The following is a 19,313-nucleotide window of genomic DNA, read 5'->3' on the forward strand; positions in this document are numbered from 1 at the left end:
TTAGGTGGTTAGTGGTGCACAAATGCTCCTATGTAACACCATTATCTCTCCACTTCCTATTGTTCCAAGTCTTTCAACATTCTCTGTGCAACACAAGGTCATCAATGAAAATTTACCCCTAAAACATTTAAATTAATCCATCATATGAAGTAATCGTTGCACATAAGATAGAGTGTGCTGAGTATGAATCTGGATCAATTTCGAAAAAAAACATCAGACAACTAATTTGCTCAGATTTTAGAACAGTAAGTATACCTTCTCTTATCAACCAACATAAAAGGGAGCCAAGGAGCTTTGCTGCCTTCTAAGGGCTGTCAAAGAAAATGATGTGAGTAATTCGGGACGATTTCACTAATTATATCGATTATAATTAGAGTACATTTATTTTTTGAGTTAATTTACTAATTAAAACAAAAAACAATTAGCAAATTGTATCAACAAAATTCAAATTTGTCTTCTTAATTAGCAATTTAAATTGTGTTATTTTTTATTGTTCATAAATAAAACCGCTACTAATATTGAGATCTCGGCATTACTCAATTTTAACTTAAAATGTTACGAGACTAGTGATCTCTCGATCGGACCAACTCAAAAGAAAAATTAACATAAACTCCCAATATAGATTAGGAAATTAAGAGTAATAGAAGCCCAGAAGTATTTAAAGTTGATCAACTTTTAGAGCAACTCAGCCAATTACCCAAAAAACCCAACCCCACAAACAACTTCTATTGGTGAAGAATTTGGATCAAAACCATAAACCCTACTAAAATGTTGAGCATATAATCTCAGTTTCTGCAATAACAAAAACCTAAAGAATAATTATCAACCCAAATTTACTCATAATTTTCTGAAAATGGGCGGAGGAGGAGCCAAAGAAGAAGAACAAGATGGAATGTCTGTACACTCTCCTTGCAAGGCTCCACCTTCCTCTGCTTCTTCTCTCTCCAAGGTTGCTCTCTTTCTTCCTCTTTATGATTCTGGGTTTGCTTTATTTATGTGATTTTTCAACTGGGTTTTTTTAATTTTTAAATTTGTTTTTGGGATTTTAATTTGTAGGAGCAATCACAAGCAGAATTGGAGCTTAGATTTTTGGAGGCACTTGAAATTTATCCTCCTGGAAAATTGAAAGGCATGTTTAATTTTTTCCCATTTCAATTTGTATAAAGTTTCTGCATCATTTTGTTTAATTTGGGGTTTTTATATTCTGTTTTTTTTTTTTCGTTTTAAATCTTCTGAGAAATTGTAGTTAATTACAATGATCATGGTATATATGTAAAAATGCATGTAAGGTGAATCCTTTGTTGTTAATTCGGATATCATGTTCTATTTATGTAAACCGTAATTTAATCATAATCAAGGTTGTAGGCTAATAGCAATGCAAAATGATGAAAGAATAGCGCGGCATGTATATATATCTACATTTTAGAATCACATTTAAATAAACTGGTAGTTAATCATCTTGTTCAATGAACAGTGTCTAAATTATTACTCTAGTTGGACTGTTTGAGCTTGTTATTTACATAGATTAACATAGTTTGCTTTTGATATTATCTAGAAAATACAAGTACGAAGTACATGTTATGCTTATGTCTGAGCTCGGTCCCTTTTTGAACATCCATGAAATTGATAACCTATCATCAGTCTCTCTCTTTCTTAAGGCTCGGTTAGTGGACTCATGCTCAATTAGATAGCATGTTTTCAGTGAATTCTTAATAGAAGCCCATCTTCCAATTTGTTATATTTAAGGTGGGGCTGAGTCCAAATGACTTCTACAAGACAATTATTACACCAAGACTGCTATGTTGGTCAAAATGTTGGGCATTTAGGAATGATCATATTAGGTAAATGGGTGTAGCAAAGATGGGTATGTTTAGATGGATGTGTAAGAACACCTTAAAGGATGTAATTAAGAATGAAAATACTTGAAAGAAAGTTAGTATTGCGGATATTAAGAATAATATAAGGGGGGATTGATTATGTTGGTATGGGACTATGGGCATGTGAGGTGGCAATCAAAAGATGTTCAGGTAATAAAAGTGTAGAGTTGGGATGATAGGGATTCCACAAAAACTTGAGGGAGGCCAAGATGACTTGGATATAATTGAAGGAAGTAAAAATGATCTGAAGAAATTGGGTCTAAAAGCTTTTACATAAACATATAACATTTGATAGAAGGAAATGGAAAGAGAGGACCTTTGTCAACAATCACTAGAGATAAAGTTTTGGTTCATGCAGCCAACCCCATCATATTGGGATTAAGGCTGTTGTAGGAAATGAGTCCAGAATCTCCTGATGACTTTGAAGAACCTGTGGACTTCTGATCTACGGTCATTCCAGCTTAATAGGTTTTTGACAGAAATTGACTTGAATATGATGCTTAACCATTTCAGCAAAACAAAAACTACTCAACTAAACACATAATAGACTGTGATTCTGTGAAGACTGCACCTTAAAACAATGCCGTCCTCTAAGCTATTTGTCTGAGCTCAACAACTATTAGTATGTGCATACTTATTATTTACTTTCTCCTTAAAATTACAATACTTCCTGAATGAGCAGCTTCCAAAAAATCATAACACATCTTTTTTGTTAAGTTTTACAAAATATAACAAATGTCCTTACATCACCATTCCTCGTACTTTTTTGAATACCGTTATTCCATCTCCCTCTTTATAACTGCCTCCTTACCAGGTCATTCTTGCTTCCTTTAAAGACTACCATCACCTCCTCCTCCCTCCTGTTCTAGCCACATTACTCCCATTGCATCTTCCCATTTTCATCTCTTTCTGTATTTCTGCAACACTTTCCAATGTCTCCTTTTTCCTTCCCTTTTTCTAGCAATGCCGTAAATCTAGAAATGAAGAAGAACAATTTAGGAGATCAAAGAAGGAGAATGAAGTAGGATAGTTGATTGAAGAAAAAGAAAAATGATGGCTCCAATTAAGCTTTTGATGTCTCCACTTGCCTGCATGATCCTATCAGTGTTCTGGTGGCTCTTGGAACGCTCACCCTGGATTTGACCACCAAAGTTCTCTTATGCATCATGCAGACATGCACTAGTGAAGTTGCTGTGAATGTCTTGATTCTTAATCTCTTCTCTCTCATTGATTTAGGTGTAGGTTGTTGTGGTGGTTGGGAATACTTGGGATTGACAACGGAGGATGTAGTGGACATGGATTCTTTTGCGGGGGGCTATGGTGAGCTTGGCTGGGGCTGTCGTGGATGGGTGGTAGGAGTGGACCAGCGTCCAGCGGAGCGGTGGTGAGAGTAAATAAAGGTTAGATAGGTAATTTAGACGAGTCTCTCCTATTTTCTAAATAAACGTGCCAACATCAAGTGCTGCAATTTTAAGGAAGCGGAGGAAGTACATAATTATGAAAAATCTGAAGCCTCTATCTTATAGCAATTAGACAGTAGATTGCTCCACACAGACACGGTACACCCGAAAAAAAACTCTTCTTTTTACATTTCACTGAGACTAATGAAGTAATGAGTCATGCAGTGTATACATCATTGATCTTCCTTGGATATGGTTTAAAAGACCTAATCTGTTTGCTTATGTGAAAGAATTAAATAGCTTATTTAAAACAAAAGATAGTGTTGGGCTATAATATAGTATAAGTCCAGTGTTAGAGTTCTAAAAATGAATGCTTGTAATTGATCACTGATCACTTCTTTCTGTTGTGCGAATAAGTTTACTATGAAGCACTTGCATTATATCTATGCAGTTTGTTTTTAATATGGGTTATCTTAAATTACTTGTAAGAATACCATAATAGGATTTTCTGCTTCAGGCATTCATCGTCACTTCGTCCTTTATGGTGTGATGGAGTTTCTCCGAAGAAGGTATGTGCTCTGTTATTGTTGTTATGTATATGTTTCATGAATTATTTATAAATGGTTATACTAAATTCAACCATGTTACATTGCTTTCCCATATTAATTCAAACAGCTTTGATCGCCAATTCTCTTCTGAAGAGGTTATGCGCTTGCTTGACCGTTTCTACAACTTGGAGATGCTGGTAAGCAAGCTGTTGAGGATGAATTTACTCAGTCAGTGACTGATGGGAGGTTTATTGATTTACCTTACCCTTCTAATTCAGTAATCAGTATGGCCTTGATATTTTATTGCTCTACATGCAAATTCCTCAGTTACAGGCTTACAACTAGGAGATTGTATTTAATTTTATATAACTTCTCAATTTAAGTGATCAATCTTGTTTTATTGACAATTTCAGAGAGGAGATGATGAAGATGCAGAATTCCCGCATCGTGAGGAGGAGTTCTCTTTGCCACAAAGCTATTTTGCAAAGGATGAATCTTAAACAACTAAACTAGATGAACATGTACATTTTTGTTCTAGTTAATAGCTCATCAACATTGTCAATCTTGAACCAAAATTTTGAATCTATCCTATTATATCATATCATAAGCACTTCCTGTAAATGGCCGTAAAATGTGCTCATTCTGTTATCATTCACAATGAAGGGTTTGTTCCATGGCTTTATCCCAATGTTTGAGGTGGTAATCACTTTTGCTGGTTCTTTTGCTTTTGTGGTGTTTTGATGCTATTGATCTCTGTTAGATCTTTCTCTCGGCGATTTGGTTCAGCTCAATATTGTCATTATTGTTAGGTGAAAAGCCTGTCTAATTAAACGTTGATATCATAATCAATGGCATGTAGGATCTTTTTTCGAATTTACTCTAGCATGAAGGCGCTTGCTCGAAGATTTTACAGCTTGATTGGTTGGATAAAAGCATGTTTCCGGTAGCAAGTGTTTGGTTATTTCGTTTTCTACCACATCTTCCAATAATAAGCTTGTACTCTCGTAGATATAGTTTAGGAGTTAGCTGTGTGCTCCATCTTCTCAATTGAGAAACATATCTCAATGCTAACTCACCCCTTTTCCTCCTTGTCTTCCTTTTCCTTCTTGCTCTCTCAATGTAACAATGGCAATTTCTTCATCAAAATTTCAGACAACAACCCAACAACAGCACATAAACCAACCCCAACCAACACTACATACACGGAGGTCGCGTTGGTAAGCTGGCCAACCGCACAAAAGATACCCTAGTAATAAAAGATGCAAAATCTCAATTGAACACATTTGTATGTATAGTTGATGCATGTAGAGTCAAGGTTAAGGGAATTTTGTGATTAATTTTTAAAATTTGACACATAGAGTTGGGATTTAATACTTGATACATAGAGGTGGTAAATTGATAGTTCAGGTTTAGTTTTGTGCAAATTGTATTAGACTGTACTTAAGGTATGTTCACTTCATATTATTTTCAGTTCAGTTCCAATCAGTTTAATTCTTAATTTCCTTCTCCCATAAAATATTAAGCTCAGTTCAACTCCAATAAATTCAGTTCAATTCAGTCAATCAAAACAGACCCATAAATTTTTTTATAAGTGCAACATTAGATCTACATTTTGTTCCATTTCTAGTTCATATATTTACTATTCACCTTAAGCAAATTAAAAGTATAAGAAACTGTGCCCTCAATTGAGTAGATGATTATATAAACAAAGTCCATTTAAAAGAACAATAATATGGGTCGAGGTCAATGCCAACCTTAATGGCGGACATGGTAGCAAATTTGCAATCCAAAAAACAATTCCTTCGCCAAGGAACATTGAAATACATATATCAACACAATCAGAATTTTCGATATTAAGACTAGAGAAACATCACGATTGCAATATAAAAGAGCTTACAATTGCATATAAGAAACAAAAAATGAAAAGATTGTTTGGATACTACACCACAATCTAAAGAAAGTGCAACGAACAATCTACAATAAAAGCTGATAAGAGAACCTTTAACTGATTCTCTTCTAGCTATTATAGCACAAAATTTCAGCAACAATAATTTATATGCTCCCCAGTACAATTGCTTTTCGGGAAGATATTAAGGATCCGAGCTATCTCTTATGGCAGCTTCTTGTTATAATGACGCGGTTGAATAAGACATCACTGTTGCCCCAAAAAAAGATGGAAATAAATTACAAGTACAAAAACAAATTACTTCATTGTGAACGAAAGTTAACAAGACCACCGAAGTTTAACAACTTACTTCTGCATCAGCAGGTTTTGTTTCCTCTGCCTTGGAATTTTCTTCACCTACAGAACAACAGTAAGTATCATATTGGTTGCGTCACTTGTGTCATGCACAAATTGTAACATACAATTGTATATACATATATTGCCAAATTATAACCCTTACTCCACCCTCTAGTATTTTTGCCATATTGCTTGAAAACATGCACTCGTAAAACTGACAAGCAAGAATTCTAAATGGACTAAATCTATGTGACTACATGCAAAGGGATCCACACTTGGCCTTCCACTTGAGGATCACGCGTCCTCGGAGAACTAAGTTACTCATAATAGCTGAGTTTTGGATATTAATAAGGCAAGTATGCAACACTAACAGAGTAAAAGTGTACTAATAATTATTAAAGCATTATACCTCCTTCTTCAGGTATATCAGAAGTCCATAGAGTGAGATTGTCTCTCAATAGCTGCATGATTAGGGTGCTATCCTTGTATGACTCCTCACTCAATGTGTCCAATTCTGCAATGGCTTCATCAAATGCTTGCTTGGCCAAATGGCACGCCCTGCAATACCATACAGTAAAATGGTTAATACGAGCATAATGTATTCAGAAGGTAAGGAACTGTAAGAATATATAATTTAAGGTAATCACCTTTCTGGAGAGTTCATAATCTCATAGTAGAAGACAGAGAAGTTCAAAGCAAGACCAAGACGAATGGGATGGGTAGAAGGCAGATCTGTATTTGCTGTGGCAGAAGCCGCCTAAACAAAACATTGGCACAGTAAGACACAAAAAACGTATAAATAAACAAGCAATGAGAGAGAATAATTTAGTTTTTTAAAACCAACTATGCAGATGGAGAAAAAATAACATGCCTCGTAGCCCTTAAGTGACTGCTCTGCAGCATCCTTCCTTTCCTGATCGGACTTAAACTCAGCTAGATAGCGGAAGTAGTCACCTTTCCTGTAATTTTACACCATAACATAAGTAAGCAGCATTATAAGCAAATACTCCACAAAAAGTAAAAAAAAAACTAATAGTCATTAGTTAAAGAAACAAAACCTCCCAAGAAGTTGTAAATTGTAGATATTTCATTTTCTAGCATGTGCCAATTTTGTTCAGTAAAATACAGAGAGTTCTACAGCCCTTGAATAGTTCCAATTACTCTATTTGGTGGGAGGTAAAGGCGCTATCATCAGACAAAACTGAATAAATCTTTACTTCTAAAGAAGTGTATATGTCACTAAGCAATCATTATAATGACTCCTTAGGAACAAGGAATGGGTTTGGTGGAATTTAAATTTAATCCCTAAAGTAACTAGAGAACTACCAAATTGCTGTCAATTATGCATCTTACTTCTCATTAACACAGCAACATAAAATATTTCAAAACAAAATTGCTTAAAAGATCTCTATCCAATACATTTTAAAAGACACAAAACCCAGGACAAATTTCAATCAGTACAAAGGCAACCAGAGTTCAAATTGTAAGCAATTTAGACGATTTCGTCAGTTGAAGGGCAACCTGAGTTCAAATTGTGAGCAATTAAGCCAATGGAGATCATCATTGAATGCGAAAACTTACATCTTGTAGTAGAATACAGTGGCTTCTCCACTGCCGGAATGAGGAACTAGATGTGCATCTATAATAGCCAAGATGTCCTGGCATATTTTAGTTAGCTCATCTTCAACCTTCTGACGATAACCCTTAATGAGCTTGACATTGTTCTCATTTCCTTTAGATTCTTCCTTCTGCTCAATTGAAGACATTATACGCCAAGAGGCCCTCCGAGCACCAATGACATTCTTGTAACCCACAGAAAGGAGGTTCCTCTCTTCCACAGTCAACTCAACATCTAATTTTGCTACTGATTTCATGCACTCAACCATTTCTGCACATACCACAAGAGTTGTGGTGAGAAAATCTACTAATATAACCCATGGTAGGATTAAGGAACACACATTTAATAAAATGATCTTGATGCCATTTCTCAAGTAAACCAAACATTCTGGAAAAAAAGGAACTAGTAAAAGCATTATTTTGGCAAAAATATGTTTGAGGTGAAGATGTCAATTAAGTTGTTGATATAGAATATAATTCACAGCAAAACTAAGACATTGAGTTCAGCACAAAGGATAAAAGAGAGATAGGAAAGGAAAGAAAACCGTCTATTTGTTATACAAAAGTTAAACCCTAGCTTATTCAATCATTCTCTCCCCACCTTTTTACCCAAAATCCAATTCCTCTGTTTATCTACTTCCACAGTCACCACACTGCTTACCTCCTGTTATCACAGCCTCCTTCCATCATCACCAACACTCAAGTATGTCAGTGGCTTATTAACATCACAAGTAGTGTTAATCTGAGCATAGACCTCCACCTTTGGTTTTGAATTGGGTCATAAAGGAAATACTACCAGTTCAACTACAGAGTTGGGTTAGATAGCGGAATTTGCTTAAAGAAACTCCTAGGCCAGTCCAGTAAAGCCATTATGATGGTGTTAACTTAGGCGGTTGAAAAATTATAAACTGGTGGCAGTTTAGGTGTGGTAGGGTTAAAACCGTTACACTTAGGACTGTGGAGCTGGAAAATTCTGTGTATAGGCTGAAGTGGAGCAACAGAAAGTGTGGCTTGGTCCCATTTGAGGTTGATCCCATTCAAAAAGAAAAGAGCAATGAATTTGTGAGAAATTTGAATTAAAACTCCCACAAAGGGAATCACAGAAAATAATTTCCTTTCCATTTTTTATAATTCCTCGACCTATCTTCTCTGAAAAGATTGTCTTTGTGAACAGAATTGAATAATGGAAGGGGTAAAATTGCCAAGAGTTGCCCTTATTCAGTACCGAAAAATTTAAATTTCCTTTGGGGTGAGTGGAACTGAAGGAACCCTTATATTTCAGCTTCCATGAAGACAAAAAATCAATACAAAAAACTTTAATTACCTTCCTAAGTCCTAACTCTTGCTACAATTGGAACTCAGGAGACAAAACAAGGAGACCAAAAAAGGTGCTAGGTGTGTGAGGGGACTCACCCTTCATTTTGTATAATAACTTGGGGGGGAAAAGGGAGAAGAGCAAAGGAAATTTCCATTAATAGTTCAGAAATTGTCCTAAACACTTGATGGGACCACAAAAATAATTGCTTTGAGACTCTACCAAACATATGAAAGGAATCCGAAAAAACCCCCTTTTCACCATTTTCAAATCAGTACAAACACTACTAAATAATCTTTTCTTTCTCCTACTGTATCTAAAGATAGAGAACTTCAAACCAATGGAGATGGAGATCGAAATAAGAGGAACAACCCAATGCAAACAATAAAGATATTGACAAGCGACTGACTATTCCAATTTTCTATGATCATTAGATTTATTATCATAAAGGGCATTGAATTGGAAGCAATAAATAAATAAGCCATACCCAATTGATATGTAGTCATGTAGAACTGTCAAACCAAGTTGCACGCTACATGGGATTTGATACCAATACTTTTTACTAAATGAATAGAACTTTCAACCACCAACAATCAAACTGGCTTGCATTATACAACACAATATAGCATAAATGCAATAACCATATTAAACTACATGAGCCTAATACAAGAATTATACTAATAAAACCTAATTTGACTGATAACATCAGTAATCCATGTTATTGCAGCATGCAATGCCAAATCTACCAGGATCCATGTTATTCTCATAAACAATCCATGTTTTTCTAAGGTAATGGCTGCCTATAACAATGTAAATCCTCGAATCCGACATTCAAATGTAAAATCACACCCCCTTTAAGCACATTCTAATCGATTGATCATTTCAAACCACAAAATAGAAAATTCAAATTAGGGTTAAAAAAAAAAAAAAAAAAAAAACACTTTTCATCACAAATTACATCAACAGAACAATAAAAACTACTCGCATAATCACATTATACAGATCAAGAAAGAAATTTTCCTCTAATTTTCTTAATTTACACGATTATCACAACAAAATTCACACTTATTGCTCGCAATTCAAACTATTCAATTCCCCTGTAAAATTAAGTACAAATATTCGAGAAAAACAAATATTACAAACAAATCGACAAAATAAAACACAGATCAATCATCAAACATCTCAAAAACAACGGATCTACACAAAAATATATTCAAATATTAAAAAAAAAAAAAAAAAACATTTTTTTTAAAAAATTGAAAATTTACAAAAAATCAAAAATTAGGGTATACCTTCATAGCGTTCAGCTTGTTCAGCAAGCTTAGCAAGATAAACCTGAGTCTCTCTTTCTTTTTCGGTCGACATTGTTGAAGAAATTCAAGAAGAAAAAAAAAACCCAGAAAATCGAAACGTTTCGAAACTGTAAAAAAAAGAGGAGAGAGAAATGAAGGAAGAGGGAGAAAGAAATAGGAGAATTATATAGTTTTAAAAATAATTGTAAAGGATAGAGCAAGTCAAAGAGAAGACTGAATCTCAACCGTTGGATTTGATTGTTTTCAAAGAGGAGCGCCAAAATCGGAGGATTCAGGAGAATTTGGTTGATTTATTCGATTTTTTTCTTAAATAAGACCATTTTTTTGAGATTAAAATTGTGGTGGAGTTAAAATAAGTAAGTAGGATTATCTTTTTACTATTTATAGTAGGAGTACTTTATGCCTAATGTTCCTGTTAATTAATCTTTGTGTAATTAAATAGTACTACAAAATTTTTCAAAAAAAAAAAAAAAAATAGTACTACAAAATATATACCAAAAAGATAATTGGATTGAATATTCTATGAGTACTTTATAAGTATGAAATCCAACATGTGTCATGTAGAGATTTGTGGAATACGTGGTGCTAGTGTCGTCTTTTTAGTTGTTTTCATATCGTTTTTTCCTTTTTATTCCTTTCGATGGAAGTAATATATTGTGATTAGTTTAATTTGGAACTCGATAGACGTTTTAGGAATTTCCTAATATGGATGTGAGCGTCGATGACATTAGCTTTGTCTTAAATTACTTATTCAGTTATTCCATTCGAATATATGACCACAAAAAGTTAGCACGCAAGAATTCATATGATATGGTGTACTATTTATTCTTAACGTACGGAGTAATGAAATTTAAGGTTAAAGTGGTTTATTGTAAGAAGTTAGATATAACAACTAATTTAAGAATGAGGAAGATATGGCCATATATGAAAACCAAGCTAGCTTAAACATCTTTAGTTATTTGTCCAATCAGGTTTGTTACTTAGGTCAAGGTAATTCTAGTTGGAAAAAATATTGTCCAATTAACTTAGCTTATTTATATCATTCTGTTGGTTTTGTTGACTAAAGTTTGTGTATAAATTCAAACGGTTGGTTAGGTACCACTATCATTCTATCACCCTCAAACAATTATCCATTAGTTTGATAAAATTGAAATTTGAATGTCTTCATAATAATCTAAAACAAAATTCAAAATCAAAATCATTAAAAGATAGACATAGTATTATTATATGGAAAATGCTATATGTAGCCATGAGAGCTACATATAAACATTAAATTTACACTTGAAAACCGTAAAAAGTTAAGAAATTATTAAAATAAAAACCACTAATTACATTGATTTTACGTGTGATATTGTCATGAATTTCTAATTTTATACAATTTCCAATAGTGTATTTAATGTATATATATAGCTCTTACTCTCTTAGGGCTACATATAGACATCAGCTTTTTGTTAAGCCTTCGTTAGTTGAAGACAACAAACCTCCCAATCATAGCGTGTACCGTACTTAGCAAAGTAATTAAAATATTAGACCAACCAACCGCTGTGAAAAACAAATGTTAAAAATAAATCTACACAAAAGTTGATTAGGGTCGAGGAGGAGCTTGTGATTGGATTATATATAGGGTTAGTGTTGTGCTTGGTTCGAGTTCAAGTCACTAATCATGCGATGTAACATGTCAATTAGATCAATGACCAACCAACGTAGAAATTGGTTTCTAGAAAGATTAATTTGTTATGTATTTCCTTGCTAATTTTGAGTCAGATATAAGGTCAGTTTGATTTGGTTTAAGATTAGTTTAATATTGAGTCATCATTATGCAGGTCAAAATTAAGTCTTGATTAAGCATCATTTGATTTGGATCATCAAATATATATGAGTTAATTTTACCAAGTTTAGTTGTTGCAAAATATTAGTTGTTATCTTATATTCTAAAATACACTCTATATTATATTACATAAGGAATACTTTGGTGACTGAAGACCCTGTTCTTTCCCCTTATTCAAATAATAATTTAAGTTTAGTAATTTTTTTTAATATTAAATAGTAGTAACTCTAGAGAACTAATATAATACAGTAGTAAATTGGTGAAAATAGTTTTAATTTGTTAAAATAATTTAAGTCCAGTAATAAAAATTTGTTCAACAAATTTTAGGTGAAGTAAACAAGTAAAAATAAAATTTATCCACATGTATTGATATATTTTTATGTCTCAATAAAAAATACTTTATTACAAAGTACTAAAGTAGTATAAAATTATAAATACTGAATATTTAGCATCAATTAGCCTATTTGCCGCACAAAATAGGGTGAGAGTCGAACTAACTAGCCAACCTTAATTCTTAAAAAAACAAAATCTTAATCATATGAGTAATACTAATTTATATTCAAAAATCATCCCAAATATGGCCAGAATTTCTAAAGTCAGATGCAATGAAACTATGACCCGAGTCTAATAATTTAGGACAAAGTACTTTTCATACTTAATGCGGAGTTTGACTAATATATACGAAGTACAAGTATATAATAAAAATTATAAAAAGCAACAATTTAATAAAAAGGGGATGTAGCTCAAATGGTAGAGCGCTCGCTTTGCATGCGAGAGGCACGGGGTTCGATCCCCCGCATCTCCATGTTTTTTTACCCCTCCAACTTGTACATGGTTCATGCTTGGTATCATTTGGATACTTTTTTGCTTAGTTGATGTTTAGGGGACCATTTACACGATAGTACAAAGTAAACTAGAAGAGGATCTAGAAGATGGGCTCCATGAAGGAGCCTATCGTCTAATAATCTTGCGATCGAAGGTCTAGAGCTGGCAAAATTGAACCAATATACGTTTGTTTTTTTTTTTTTTTTTTTTTTTTTTAATTTAGTGTCATTTTCATTATCCATGATTTAAAATTAAACGTGGGCCCATAAATGTTGGTTTTTTTATGAATATGCCTGGTAGATTGATTTTTTTTTTTATTGATTTATTTACAGAATTGCCATTAGATAAACATTTTTAGTTTTTCATTATAATAAAATTAAATTACGACTTGTTTGAAAAAAAAAAAATCCTTAAAACCCTCTTAATTTGATGATCATATCATGTAGTATTTCCACATTTTGGAATTAAATATAGTAAAAATTATTAATTTTCTCAACGTACTATTGATCATCTTTACAAGGTCAAAATCAACTTATTAGTTATTAGGGTAGCCTCATAAATAAAGTTCTTCTTGATGGTCCTTAATCTATAATTCTATATTGAACTAGTAGCTATAATATAAATATATTTTTATCTTTATTTATTTATTTATATTTATTTATTTTTATTTTTTTTTTATTATTTTTTTTTGTGCGTGTAAAGGTAACAAAAATTAAACATTAAAAAGCCATCATCACAATGAAAATTCCTAATACACTATAAATAACTTCCAAGTGTATGAGTGATCATATCGGCATAAACATGCTAGATAACATTATTTGATATACTAATACGCCCTTGGGCCTCCGCTCTTGAATCACATAACTTAACAACTACCGAGTACCAACCTTATGTCCTTCCAACTTACAAGGCATAGTTCACGACAAGCATTGCCAAATAGGCACTTGGTCTCATGACTCATCCCTACTGTCTTGCTTGACACTTGCTTAGGAACCTCTGTAAACACCCAAGCCACTACATACACATTATAAAGGTGCACAATAAAAACCCTAGGCCCCTCTATCTCATCTCTCTCCTACACTCTAGCCTATATTGTTAATTTTGAAGGAGGTTCTATCGGATTTCACTGGTGGACAACCCTAATTTTGTTACTTTTAAGTTTTTTTGTTTCTTATGTAATAACAATGTCTCCCTCGAAAGAAATGATTTATTTTGTTCGAAAGACAAAGTTTTCCGAATTCCTTCAAATGACAAAGTTTTATTTGCGCTTAATATGGTGTCCAGTTGTGCGGGCCTGCAATTGATAATTGTTCAGAGTCGGGTTACGAAATCAGTACAAGAATTTTTTTTCTCACAAAATTATAAAGTGAGAGACGGATTAACCTTGAATGAGAGAACGAACGAGAATGTGCTGAATTGTATATCTATGTATTTGGATTCTTAGCCCTCTCCCGGTTAATTCTTGTTTGATTTTGTTAAATATATTTTCATTATCGTTAACTGTCAATTGCAGATGCCGTATAATTATAATTAATGAAACATAATGTGTTTTTTTTTTTTTTTTTTTTTTTTTTTTTTTTTTTTCCGATTAATGAAACATAATGTCCTTTAATTAAGACTTCTTTCCCAAAAAAAAAAACCTTATTCACCTGTACTGTGTAATCTTATCCTATCATATACTATTGGAACGGGTTTCCTCAGCTCGAGGAAGTTGATATCTTTGATTGTGCAAATTTCTAATACTAGACAAGAGATCATACCGGCCCTAAACACGCTCCCTAATTTATTATCCAGAGCACCAAGAGACTTAATCTGTATTAGTACTCCGTACCATTTTTTAGATAACTTATTTATTTATTCTAAACCTTTTGGTTTTTGTTAGATACTACATAAATAATTGCTTATCTCGTACCAACTCTTTGATTTTCAACCAAAATCAACATTTTCCACGTAATTACTTGGAGTACAAGACAAGTAATTGTGTTTCCCCTCATTTAATAACTTGACAAAAGTCATATGCTCATGTCTATCTTACTTATCTCTATTATATCTTACATCACGAAATATAAAAAAAAAAAAAATAATAACATCTTTCAATTTGTCTTCCTAAGTTCCTATAAAGATTGTTACATAACGAGTTACATAAATTAGAATTGACTAATGACAGCTAAAACTGATTTTTTTATATACGTGATTATTCTTTGATTACACCAATATTTTTTTGGTGAATGATGAATTTATTTTCAAAATTGAAACTTACAAGTATTTCCTAAATTCCTAGCATTAAAATTTGAACGTTGAATCTTCTCCTTAATCTCTAGCATGATATCGTTTACATGATTTTAATTTTAAACACGGCATTTCGATATCGCAGTCCAAATTGAATAATAAATAAAAACACCATGCATTTTCAGTTCTATCGCTATTTTACCCTATAAAAATTTCTATATATATAGAATACACAAACCATTAGAATTGAAGCACCAAATTAAACAAAGTAAAAACAACATGAAAGTCCTAAACCTATTTCTATTTTTATTTTTTGTTTCCCAAGTAAATTATACTTCAAGTTCACCCATACACAACTTCCTTGCATGCCTTCAATCTAACTCGAGTACTTCGAATAATTCGATCTCAAATGCCATCTATACTAGTACAAACCCTTCGTTCTTAAATGTTCTTCATAGCTATATACGCGATAGTAGTTTTAACATGACTACTACTCCAAAACCTCTAGCAATAGTCACGGCCTTGGACGTGTCCCACGTCCAAGCAACCGTGACATGTGCTAGAACAAGTAAGATTGAAATCAGGATTAGAAGTGGAGGGCATGATTACGAAGGCCTCTCATACGTCTCAAATAATCCCTTTGTAATCCTCGACATGTTCAATCTTCGATCCATCGATATTGACATACCAAGTGAGACTGCTACCGTTGAAGCCGGAGCAACTCTTGGTGAACTTTACTATAACATTGCTCGAAAGAGTAAGGTCCATGGTTTCCCTGCAGGAGTGTGCTTTACTGTTGGCGCCGGAGGCCACTTTAGTGGGGGTGGCTATGGGAACATGCTAAGGCAATATGGCTTGTCCGTCGATAACATTATCGATGCACAAGTTGTCGATGCAAATGGTAGGATCCTTAACCGCGAAACTATGGGTGAAGATCTTTTTTGGGCTATAAGGGGTGGTGGAGGTGCTAGTTTTTGTGTCATATTATCATGGAAAATCAAACTAGTACGCGTTCCAGAGATTGTAACCGTTTTTAATGTCCAAAAGACCTTAGAACAAAGTGCTACGGATATAGTCTTGCAATGGCAACGAGTGGCTTCTACCATCGATAGGAAGCTCTTCATAAGAGTTCAACCACAAGTTATGCAACAAGGAAGCAAAAAGACGGTCCAAGTTTCATTCATTGGTTTATACCTAGGACGTGCCAACAAGCTTCTTCCTTTGATGAACACGAGCTTTTCGAGTTTGGGCTTAAAAAAACAGGATTGCTCTGAAATGCCATGGATAGAAACAACTTTATTTTGGAATGGTAATCCAATAGGTACTCCACTTGAGGTGTTACTAGAAAGGACACCAACACCGCCCCATTCCTTTAGCAAACACAAGTCTGATTATGTGAAAAAACCTATCCCAAGGGCAGGGCTAGAGACTATATGGAAAAAGATGATCGAGGTGGAGTCTAATAACATTATGCTCCTACAATGGAATCCTTATGGTGGGAGGATGAGCGAGATCCCTGAGGGTGCAACGGCCTTCCCACATCGAGCAGGGAACCTTTTTAAGATACAATACATCACAACATGGCAAGATGATAGTGTTGAGGCTCTAAATAGGAATATCGAATTGACTAGAGATCTTCATGATACATTCACCCCTTTTGTGTCTAAGAATCCAAGAGAAGCATTCTTGAATTATAGGGACATTGATGTTGGCACTAACAAGGGTGGGAGCTTAGTTTTTGCTAAGGACTTTTTTAAGGACAATGTCAAGAGATTGTTGCAAGTTAAGGCTAAGGTTGATCCGAGCAATTTCTTCAGGTCTGAACAAAGTATACCAGTATTTCCTAAGAAACTATCAGATTGATGCTCATGAATATGGATTGGACAAAAAGTTGGATTACATTGTTTGAATTTCTAAGTATTTTATTGTATCAATAATTAGTGTGCTTTTGTAAAAAACTTATATATACCAATAAAATCGAATAAATGGTGTGTATAATGCCAATTTAAAAAAATAGCATGGTTCCTATGCAGGTCATATGTATTGATTAAGTCAAAACTCAAGGTATAACGTAATTACGTAACACCGAAAAAAAGTGTCTAAAGCGTTTAGTTCACCTTATTTTTACTTATTTTAAAAAAAAAAAAAGTTCAGATTAAATTATCGTTGTGCAGTTTTTTATTGCTAAATATCTTTAATTTCGTAATGAAAAAATTATGAAAATCACATATTAATAAAATACACATAATTACGAATCTAACATGACCCACTTGATATATTTTTCCGTATACATTATCGTATATTTAAGATCAAAGTTTGGTCAAATATGAGATTCTGATCAGATCAGACCAGATCATATAAGTTTAGATAAGCAAAAATAAGGTGAACAAAACAAGCCCTAAGTTCAATTATTGCTAACATAACAGTAAACCCAACACTAAAAATATGAATTTATAACTTAACAGACGCTATAGACCTATGGTATATGATTTGAGTTTTGACATATTAGGACTTCATAGCAGTTGATCAAAATTGTATTATGAGATGATATAATTAGGCCTGTTCTTTTGAGTTGTTCTGCTCTATTATGCTCTACTGAGTCAGACTCTGCTAAGCAGAAAATAATTAATAATAAATAATAATAATAATAATAATAATAATAATAATACAGTAATAATTAATAGTTAATAGTTATTTAATAGTTAATAATTAATAATAATCATAATAATAATAATAATTAATGTTTAATTGGCAACATGTCCTAGTGCCTTTCGCGGCTAATAGAGGTGGCAACATATTGTTCGAATCGCTTTCTTTCTCCGTTTCTTTTTAGTTGCAAGTTGTGACACTATTCTATTTTGGAAATTGTTAATTACTTGCAACTCTTTTCATTTTTGACATTTCTTTCTCTCTCTTACCCATATGAATACCACTTATTTTCTCTCTATCTCTCTCCTCTTAAATTGCCTAGAAGACCATGAAAATAAAAGTGTTGTAACTAAAAAAACTGGAGGAAGTATATATTTAGGTGACAAATTCTTTGGTTGAACTCATATTTGTCAATTCAATCATCATAAAACCCACTTTAAGGCACATTATTTTTGGGCTGGGGCGCATTGTCGTCTCAAATGAGATCATATATCATTATATTGTACTCCTGCAATGGCTACTGCATTGGCTACTATTGGAACGGGTTTCTTCGAACTACCATATGGGAAGTTGATATCTTTCATTGGGTAGATTTCTAGTACTGGACAACAGATCATACCGGCCCTAAACAAGCTCCCTAATCTGTTATCCAGAACAAGATAGAAACTAAATCTTTAATGATCATATATTTTTGACTTTTTTTTTCTTTAGGAAGTTGTCGAAATGTTTACCATGGTACCTAATACCCTAGCAAACCAATTGGGTTGGTGGAACCGTCCAATTGGCCTTTAAACGGTCAATTTACCGGTTTACAACTTGCACGGATTTCATTAACTCATGCCTACTACGAACATTTACGACAACATATAATGATCATATATGGTTCCAAACGGCATTATATGACCCTGAGATGTATCCCCTAAAATATCAAGACTTTTCTACATCAGGCCCCGAAACCTTCGAAATTTCTCAAAAAGCGTGGATATTAGCCTTTAATTTTGGAGTTTAATTTTGACTTTTTTTCACCCGGAAATAAAAATTGGCGAAATGTTTACCATGATCCCTAATACTCTTTGGGAGTCCAATTGGGTGGGTGGAACCATCCAATTTGCCTTTAAACACCAAATTTACCGGTTTACAACTTGCACCGATTTCATTAACTCAAGCCTACCACGAACATTCACGACAACAAATAATGATTACATATGGTTCCAAACGACATTATATGACCTTAGAATGTATTCCTTAGAATTTAAAGAATTTAAGACACCGGGCTTCAAAGACTCCAAAATTTCTCAAAAAGGTGGATACTAGCCTTCAATTTTTGAATATTTTGAATTTTTTTTTCGCCTGAAAATAAAAATTGCTGAAATGTTAATCATGGTCCCTAATACCCTCTGGGAGTCCAAGTGGGTGGATGGAACCATCCATTTTGCCTTTAAATGACCAATTTATTGATTTACAACTTGC

General features: G+C 33.5%; 2 protein-coding genes, 1 non-coding gene and 1 pseudogene across 8 annotated transcripts; 3 read left to right on the top strand and 1 right to left on the bottom strand.

Annotated features, from left to right (window-relative positions):
• Nucleotides 1-634: 634 nt before the first annotated feature.
• On the top strand, nucleotides 635-4,446 carry LOC145620294 (uncharacterized). Of its 6 annotated transcripts, none has more exons than XM_081675254.1 (5): nucleotides 635-949; nucleotides 1,057-1,129; nucleotides 3,780-3,846; nucleotides 3,953-4,109; nucleotides 4,239-4,446. In XM_081675254.1, exons 1-4 carry the CDS (start codon nucleotides 854-856, stop codon nucleotides 4,059-4,061), a joined length of 345 nt encoding a protein of 114 aa, XP_081531380.1. In that variant the 5' UTR covers nucleotides 635-853; the 3' UTR covers nucleotides 4,062-4,109; nucleotides 4,239-4,446. The 6 variants fall into 6 exon arrangements, with proteins under 6 accessions (XP_081531380.1, XP_081531313.1, XP_081531247.1 ...); XM_081675187.1 differs by having other exon boundaries at nucleotides 636-949; nucleotides 3,953-4,102; XM_081675121.1 differs by having other exon boundaries at nucleotides 638-949; nucleotides 3,953-4,071.
• A 1,210-nt stretch (nucleotides 4,447-5,656) lies between these two features.
• LOC145559018 (14-3-3-like protein GF14 iota) lies at nucleotides 5,657-10,467 on the bottom strand. The gene is made up of 7 exons (XM_081620420.1): nucleotides 10,292-10,467; nucleotides 7,649-7,955; nucleotides 6,939-7,026; nucleotides 6,715-6,824; nucleotides 6,477-6,625; nucleotides 6,081-6,127; nucleotides 5,657-5,980 (listed from the first exon to the last, which is right to left on the bottom strand). The coding sequence occupies exons 1-7, from the start codon at nucleotides 10,362-10,364 to the stop codon at nucleotides 5,978-5,980; spliced, it is 777 nt and encodes a 258-aa protein (XP_081476546.1). The 5' UTR covers nucleotides 10,365-10,467; the 3' UTR covers nucleotides 5,657-5,977.
• Nucleotides 10,468-12,872: 2,405 nt separating this feature from the next.
• TRNAA-UGC (transfer RNA alanine (anticodon UGC)) lies at nucleotides 12,873-12,945 on the top strand. The gene has a single exon. It is a non-coding gene; the product is annotated as a tRNA-Ala (tRNA).
• Nucleotides 12,946-15,468: 2,523 nt separating this feature from the next.
• Nucleotides 15,469-17,188, top strand: LOC145559038 (berberine bridge enzyme-like 4 pseudogene; annotated as a pseudogene).
• The last annotated feature ends 2,125 nt before the right edge of the window (nucleotides 17,189-19,313 follow it).

The sequence above is a fragment of the Chenopodium album genome, chromosome 1 (assembly GCF_948465745.1).
Source record: "Chenopodium album chromosome 1, dcCheAlbu1.1, whole genome shotgun sequence".
Taxonomy (NCBI): domain Eukaryota; kingdom Viridiplantae; phylum Streptophyta; class Magnoliopsida; order Caryophyllales; family Amaranthaceae; genus Chenopodium; species Chenopodium album.